This window comes from Etheostoma spectabile, chromosome 18, assembly GCF_008692095.1.
Source record: "Etheostoma spectabile isolate EspeVRDwgs_2016 chromosome 18, UIUC_Espe_1.0, whole genome shotgun sequence".
NCBI classification, from domain to species: domain Eukaryota; kingdom Metazoa; phylum Chordata; class Actinopteri; order Perciformes; family Percidae; genus Etheostoma; species Etheostoma spectabile.
Genome location: NC_045750.1, coordinates 10,838,351 through 10,845,829, shown reverse-complemented (window position 1 = coordinate 10,845,829; position 7,479 = coordinate 10,838,351). Strand labels below are relative to the sequence as shown.

General features: G+C 42.9%; 1 protein-coding gene across 6 annotated transcripts in view; it reads right to left on the bottom strand.

Moving 5' to 3' along the window:
* Positions 1-7,479, bottom strand: part of syne1a (spectrin repeat containing, nuclear envelope 1a) — a 122,201-nt gene that overhangs the window by 25,816 nt on the left and 88,906 nt on the right. For all 6 annotated transcript variants that reach the window (XR_004336059.1, XR_004336058.1, XM_032542249.1 and 3 more), the window contains exons 101-120: positions 6,789-6,889; positions 6,394-6,544; positions 6,041-6,169; positions 5,754-5,927; positions 5,394-5,609; positions 5,180-5,281; positions 4,942-5,061; positions 4,651-4,851; positions 4,362-4,535; positions 4,142-4,273; positions 3,789-3,985; positions 3,466-3,598; positions 3,162-3,344; positions 2,869-3,018; positions 2,555-2,731; positions 1,441-1,596; positions 1,179-1,334; positions 913-1,083; positions 609-742; positions 300-504 (exon numbers count right to left, since the gene is read on the bottom strand). Coding sequence is in view for 4 of the 6 variants with exons in the window: in XM_032542249.1 (XP_032398140.1) it covers positions 300-504; positions 609-742; positions 913-1,083; positions 1,179-1,334; positions 1,441-1,596; positions 2,555-2,731; positions 2,869-3,018; positions 3,162-3,344; positions 3,466-3,598; positions 3,789-3,985; positions 4,142-4,273; positions 4,362-4,535; positions 4,651-4,851; positions 4,942-5,061; positions 5,180-5,281; positions 5,394-5,609; positions 5,754-5,927; positions 6,041-6,169; positions 6,394-6,544; positions 6,789-6,889 (3,162 nt within the window). In the remaining 2 variants the exon portion in view is untranslated. The remainder of the gene's footprint in view (positions 1-299; positions 505-608; positions 743-912; positions 1,084-1,178; positions 1,335-1,440; positions 1,597-2,554; positions 2,732-2,868; positions 3,019-3,161; positions 3,345-3,465; positions 3,599-3,788; positions 3,986-4,141; positions 4,274-4,361; positions 4,536-4,650; positions 4,852-4,941; positions 5,062-5,179; positions 5,282-5,393; positions 5,610-5,753; positions 5,928-6,040; positions 6,170-6,393; positions 6,545-6,788; positions 6,890-7,479) is intronic.

Genomic DNA, 7,479 nt, shown 5'->3' with positions numbered 1-7,479 from the left:
GGGGACCCCTGTAGGGTAAATCAGGGGCCTTTCTTTCAGTTTGCACCCTCCTTTTCAAAGGGCTTTTGTCAGATTGTGCTGTGAATCAACATTCAAGCAGACAAAAGGGCAGGGTGCAATTTGGTATTCTGCAGTGGGGATAGAGGCTTTGTGAATCCTCATAGTGAGCTGACAAGCCGTTTCGGAGCTTATTCACAAACCATAAAAAAGGCTAAGTGTAAGCTCCAAGACCTGTCTGAAAAAACGTTCATATGATCATATACTGGAATACTGTGTTACACTGTCCCATCTCTACCCACATTGCAGTCCATTATCCAAGCACAGCTCTCTTCTTCTGTGATCTCCCTGTCGATGGCGCTCTTTAGCAGGCGATCAGAACGTTCTTCCTGTTTCTGAACTGCTGACACACACTGGCCACACAATGACCTGTAGTGCTGCCACAACCCCAGCAGGGCTTTACTGCTCCTCAGCTGCTCTGAGATCTGCTCTAGTAGACTGTTCCACCTATAACAGTGGAGGAGAAACATATCGTTACACATTGACCTCACCTCAGAAGTTGCTGCAATTTCATTTGAAGTCAGTCATGGACTGATTTTTGTTATCCCTACCTAATGTTGACGTCCCGGAGGGCTGTGTTAAGTGTTTCAGCCACAGATGGGTGACACTCTGTCAGAAGCTGGTGTGTTACAGAGCCAAACTTCCTCAGGCTGCTCTCCTGTTTATCCATCTCCTCCTGAAGGTTCTTAAAAACACAGAAATCCACCAAAAGTAAACTTGATTTCATCTTCAATGTTTTTTGTCTGTCAACACATTCTATTTATTACCTCAAGCATGTCTTTTGAACAATGTGTAGATGTTCCTTCCTAAGTTTTTTTCGGGGTGTGTCACTCTGCACATATCTACATTTCTCACCTCCAGACTCTCCACCTGCTGCTGTACTGCCTCTAGAGACCCATTAAGGAGGCGTAGCCTGGACACGGAGTACCTCCCTTCCATCAGGTAACCATTAATTTCCTCTGAAGCTCGCCGGTACAGCGTCCACTGCTCCAGCACCGACCGCAGGCTTACCTTCATTTGACTTATCTGATAGGAAGACAAAAGGGAGACAAAACTTATAAGTAGTTTAAAGCACAATGGGAAAATGTAGACCATGAGGGTAAAGGAATCAAGAAGCTCACCATGTGGTCCAAATGGGCCCAGGATTGGTTCAGTCTTTTGAGGGTCTCCTTGACAACAGAGCAGGCTGCTCCTCTCTTATCCTGGATGAGAGTGTTTCCTCGTTCTTCTGCTTTCTCTAGATCCTTCTCTTTTTCCTTCACTAAGTCCTCCAACTCCTGCAACAAACAAATCATTGTTTTTATTGTCATAATTATAGACATAATAAAAATTGAATTGTGTGTGGCATGCTTAGCAGTGCTGTATAGTATACAGTATGTGTACCTGACAGTCTTTAAGTGCATTCTGCACCGATGCTACATCCTCTATCCTGTGTCTCTTCTTCAGTTTCTCCTCCTGTAGAGTGAGCCAGGTTTTCAAGGCCTGAACTCCATTTTCATGCTCCAACCAACCTTCCAAAAGTCCTTCCAAAAGCTGAATCTAAAATTCAAACAGAATTCAGAACAGACTTAAAAGGATAATTTGGCAATTTTCAACCTTTATCTACCTATCTGGGTTAGGGCTATGGTGTGAAAAAAGCCGTCAGTTCTTTCCAATATCCTCTGTGTCTCAGCCGGTTGCAGCTGCAAAATCGGCTCTACTTCTACAGAGTGCTGGATCAGATTTAGTAGCTGGGCGCGCACTGCTGTTCACATACTTCCTTGTCCTCTTCTCTTGTATTGCAAACTGGCTATGTTTCCATTAGCAAGAGGAAGTTATGGACAAGATCCTTTTACGGTGTACATTTTACAATGTTTTGACTGACTGATGGATATTCAACCATATTCTGTAAAAGAGGCAGAGGAAGGCTGCAGCAAGGATGCAGGGAGCCTCCGGAACCTGAGCTGCGGAGAGCCTCCGGAACCTGAGCTGCAGAGAGCCTTTGCTTAAATACCCCTTTGATAATAACAGAAACTGAATCATTCTGCTGCAATGAATGTCAGTGTGGGGAGTTTTTGCTGGATACAATCGCAGATGACAGCTCTTACTGGGCTGTATGTGCATTACCATGTGTTTACTTGAACAGGAATGTGGAGTGTGTTGATGAGTTAACAGGTAATTAATCTAGTCCCGGTTTAGTGAAATAGACAAACTTGAATTCAGAAGGTTTACAGTATTTTTCTGTTTATGTATATGAATATTTCCTTTCTTTACATTTTGTGAGTTTATGCAATGCATCCAGGTGCATGTAGCCACAGTTGCCACAGATCTGCGAGAGGAGAATTCACTTTCTCAAACAACATAGCACACACTGGGGAATTTATTTCTTCAAGAGACTACATATACTATCAGTACTGATTGGAAATCCACATTAAGCTATAACTAAGAAACAACAAACTAAATTACTATATTACTGTATTATACTGTGTAATATGCTACACAGTGACTGAAACATTACCTTTTCAGCAATGAGCCCCTGTAGTATCTGCCACCGTCTGTTCATAGCTCCCAGCTTCTCAGCAAAGTCTGTTTTGTCACTGCGCTTTCCCTCTACATCCTGACTGCTGATCTGCAGCACTGACTGGTTTACAAAGTCCACAGTCAACTGCTTACAGGTCAGATCAATGCGGAAACCCTGTCAAATACAAATGAGACATGATGTGAAAGAGGATAATAGAGAAAAGTCATGAAATAGATAACATGTTTTTGCAGCATGACCAGAATGATACAACTATTGAACTCTTTGGGTGTTAACAGATAACAGTTTTCTACCTTATACTTCTGCAAGAAGTCCTGGACAACCTCTGAGCCTACAGCTCCCATGATTTTGTCCTGGTCCTCCTTTATAATGTTCTCCATGAGAGAAATCCAGCTCATCAGCTCTGTAATGGCATGCCGGGATGCCAATTTCTCCATTTGCAACTAATGGATGAGAGCAGAGGGGTTACAATGTTACAAAAAGCCAAAATACAGTATAATCAAGTATTGACGAGGACAACACCTCTTGGAAAGACAAATTGTGCGAGAGTTGACAACCATTAGTGTAACAGCTGCTGTTCTCAGACCTGGTGTAGCTTCTCTTGTACTACAGGAATACGAGTCAACAGCTCAGCCCACTGAGTGTCGATTTGGCCCAGCGCCGTCCTGAGACCAGCTGTATCTACTCGTTTCAATCGCAGAAGCTGGTTGCCTGTACTCAGCACAGATGAGCGCAAAGACGACTTAGCATCCACCTCTTTGGAAAACTCCTATCAGAAACAAAAATGACGTTGGAAAAAGTTGGACTCTAGTTGTGTATTCATTAATAATATCTATGTTATTATTAGGTGTTTGGAACATTTTTGCTGCTCGTGTTATAACCAAACTAACCAGGAAGGCATAGAGGTGGTCTCTGACGGTCTCTAGCTCCTGAGGCACTGTCACTGACTGGGTCGTCCAGAACTCTAGCTGGTTCAGAGCTGACTGTAACCAGTGGCTCAACTGTGCTGACTCAGTCTGGTATCTGAAATGTATATACAGAACACAACATTATACTTTATTTCTGCCAGCTTCTAAAAAAATATATTGATATTTCTTTCTGTATTCAGAACACAAACAGGATGGCTGACTCACACTGCTACATTATTGATATGAGATTTATTTCTTGGCACACTGGCAAACAAAACAAAATCAGACTATTGTTAAACCCTGACCTGCTCCAGTGTTTTTGCGTGGAATCGAGGCGGTGCAGCTCCTTGTTGACCTTGGTGGTGGAGGAGAGCCAATGTTCTCCCAGTTGGGTGAGCTGGTTCTCCAAATCAGAACAGCCAACAGACAGAAGAAGTCTCTTGCCCTCCTCCAGGACTTGGTAGAGCTGAGGCTGATGCTCCGTCAGACTGGCCTTCAGACGCTAAAGGACAGATGAAGAACTGATGAATTACAAATTCAGCATTCTAACAAGCATGCTTGACTACAACTTTTAGAGAAAGTAAGATTACATTGTGTTACTGCATGCATGCATTTATTTGTGAATCTATGTGTGTCCTGTCTTAACAAAGTGTCTTACCTGGAAGAGGCCAATCCTTTCAACAAGTCTTTCCTCTGTCTCTTCTACCAGGCCTACAGTGGGGATGCTACACTCCACAGCTTCCAGCTGTCTACACAGAGCCTGGTAGTCTTCTACAAGCCTGCTCCATGACTGTCAAAGAAGGGAGAAAGAAGAGAGTGGCTAAGTTACTGTATTCTACATGTTCCTAGTTATCATTCTATTAATCACTCATTCCCACCTCTAATATGCCCTCTAGCTCCACTCCTCTCCTGTGGGCCTGTTTGAGCACACTGTGGGCTAAGGCCATGGTTTCCTCAAGGGCCTGGTTTTCCCTCTGCGCAATCAGACCAGACACTTTACTGTAAAACGTCTGGGTAAGGATCATATGGCATTCCAGACCCTGGAAAAACTCCTGTATTTAAGGAAGAAATAGATGAAAGACACTGTTAGAAAAAGAGAATTTCTAAATGAATAACAATTATACTACAATTCAGTGAAACACTACCCCCTTTCAGCACCCTCCTTACCTTGTGTTTCTCCAGTAACATCTGAACCTCTATGACAGAAGCCACAGTCATCTTCTGATCGGCAGCCATCTTGTCCTGGGCGGTGTCCACCAGGTCAGTAAGGTCATGAAGTGCAGCTTCATACTGAGCCTTGAGAGACAAGCCATGGTTTAGGCTGCTACGCCTGGAGCCCACCATCAGCACCAGCTCCTCATATGCATCCTGCGCAAAACCATCAACATGTCAGTCATAAAATATTATAGTGTTCTGAAACAGTGTAAGATAAAAAGAAATGAGAGAATTTGATTTTACTTGTAGTTTGAGAAGTTCCTGGTTGAAGACCTGGTCAGATTGGAGTCCTTCTGCTCTGGTCTTTAGCTCAGTCACTCTCTGCTCAAACTCTCTGAGACTGTCCTCCACCTCTGATAATGTCTACAAAAGATCCAACTCATTTAATGAAAATGTCTTCTCAGAAGTTTCTGCCAATTCACTGCAACTGTAGGATTTCTACATTTTGTATCTTTTGTTCTTCTCTTATTAAGTATCATACCTCTATCTGTTTGGATACAGGTCTATCCATAGTTACAGCCATCTTCTGTAGCAACAGGTGTTTATTTTCACTCAGAGCTGTGAACAGCATCCTCAGTTCATTCTGGCAATCAGAAACAATGTTCACACTAAGTAAGGCAAGCTTCCTAAAAAGATACTTCATACTCAAGTTTAATCAAAATCAGAATGATAGTTTGACACTCGTGCCATTGTACCTGGAAGGTTGAGTGTTCCTGCAGCCGGTCCCTTATGGAGTAACAGTGTTGGTCCAGGGTGGAGTCCAGCAGCCCCATCCTCTCCTGCAGGCCCTCTAGTGTGTCCTCCATCAAGGCTTGCTCTTCTCCTCCACACAGTCGGGCCGCTCCTCCAACCAGAAGGTCTCTGCACTGGTTTACCTCTCTTGTCATTGCTTTCAGATGTTTATTCAGACCCTGAAAAGAAGAGCTGAGGTCAGTAACATAGGGAGTACACTTATTCCAGTAGATTTTTATTTGTGTTGTTCATTTAAGTCAACATATTGTGGCTATAACATCATCAATTAGGAGTACAAAACAATGCAGTAGTGTCTTTATTACCTCTAGATTTGTAAGTTGTGTCTCTGAATCTTCAGAAAGCAGCACAGGACCAGAAAGCAGCTGATTCTCAGCAGCATCCAACCAGGAGGAGGCTGCTGAAACTGCAGCATACAGTTCCTGCTGGACTGTTGTCTCTCCTAAAGATGCTACCATTCTGCTGTCACCACCTGCCGTCTGTGAGGAAGAACAAAGAATATTTACTCAGTACATTAAAAGCTGTAATAAAGTTGTTGTTCTTTATTAAAGACACAGAAACCCTTCCCACTGGGTAAAAATTCGAGCTTCACCTCATGGGTGATTCTTTCCAGATTCTGACTGCAGCTTTCAAACAAAGCTCTGGGAGAGCAAGAGTCCTGACTGGCAGACACGCCTCTAAACACCACACTGGGGCTGGACAGACGGGACCGGTGGAGGACCTATGCACAAGTGTGATAAATGAGACAAAAGAGACATATGAAGGTCAGAATGGTAGCATACGTAACAATGAAGGTGTGAAATGACATAACAGAAAAGAAAAGTACCAAGAATGCAATCAGTCTTGAGAGATAGTCTTAAGACAACACAAAACATAGGTCAAAGTAAACACAAAACAACATTCATTAAAAAAAACTTCACACTCCATGATCTATGCCATGTGTACCGGGCTAAGCTGGTCCTGTTCCAGGGAGCTGAGGGAGAGCTGCAGCTTTGTGCTCTGATCTTTATTCAGGTTTTCCCAGCGCTGTCTAATCTGGTCCAAAAGAGACAAGGTCTCAGACTCCAGCAACACTCCTCCTGGGATGGACACCTCACTGTGGAGGGAAGAGGTGTGAGTCGTCAAAATAGACATCTGGTTCCTGGAGTGTTATTTTACTATAGTTATTAAATGTTTGCCTTTTTTCAAATATACACATACAAATTTATAAAATCACACCAAACTTCAAATCACAGAAGCTTCTCATTACAGAATGAACATGTGACAGAGAAATGTTAGTCCATTTGGTGCATGGAATAACTTATTAAGTATGAGAAGAATAGAGAGACGAGAAAAAGTACCTGTCCCCATTGGGTGTGGTCTGTTGGCTGAGTAACTCCTCTCCAACACTGGCTACAGACTGGAGCAGCCTCCTCTGTTCGGCTACTTGCTTTTGCAGCTCCTAGGAGGTCAACATGTAGCATTTAGACCATAAAATGTAGCAGTTAAATCAGATTTAAATAAACAATCTACTAAACTTATCCTACTGTGTTATTCTATGGGGCCAAGCCTCCCAGACAACAGTGAAACCCATCATATCATTATACAAACTGAAAATAATGGATCAGAAACCAGAAATTGATTGTACAGAAATACAAGCTTTTAAATGTGTATAGCTTCAAGTTCTCTTTTCTTAAACTGACTTTTAAATGCACAAATAATCTAGCTCCACCCATAGTCTGTCCTTTTGTGACAAAAACAAATGCAAGGAGAGTGGCCACTAGGGGAGCAGTGGGTGGAAGCTGCATAGCAGAAGGGCGCAAAACCATTTTTGACCAGCCATGTCTTTCGGTGATAGGGACCCATTTTTGGAATGATTTACCAACTGAAATAAAAACACAAACCAAACTGAAAACATTTAATAGAAAGGTGAAACACTGGCTGAAAGAAAACCAAACATGTAGCCACTGAGTCAGGTCCATAAATGCAGGAGCAGGTGCACGTACACACACACACACACACACACACACACACACACACACACACACACAC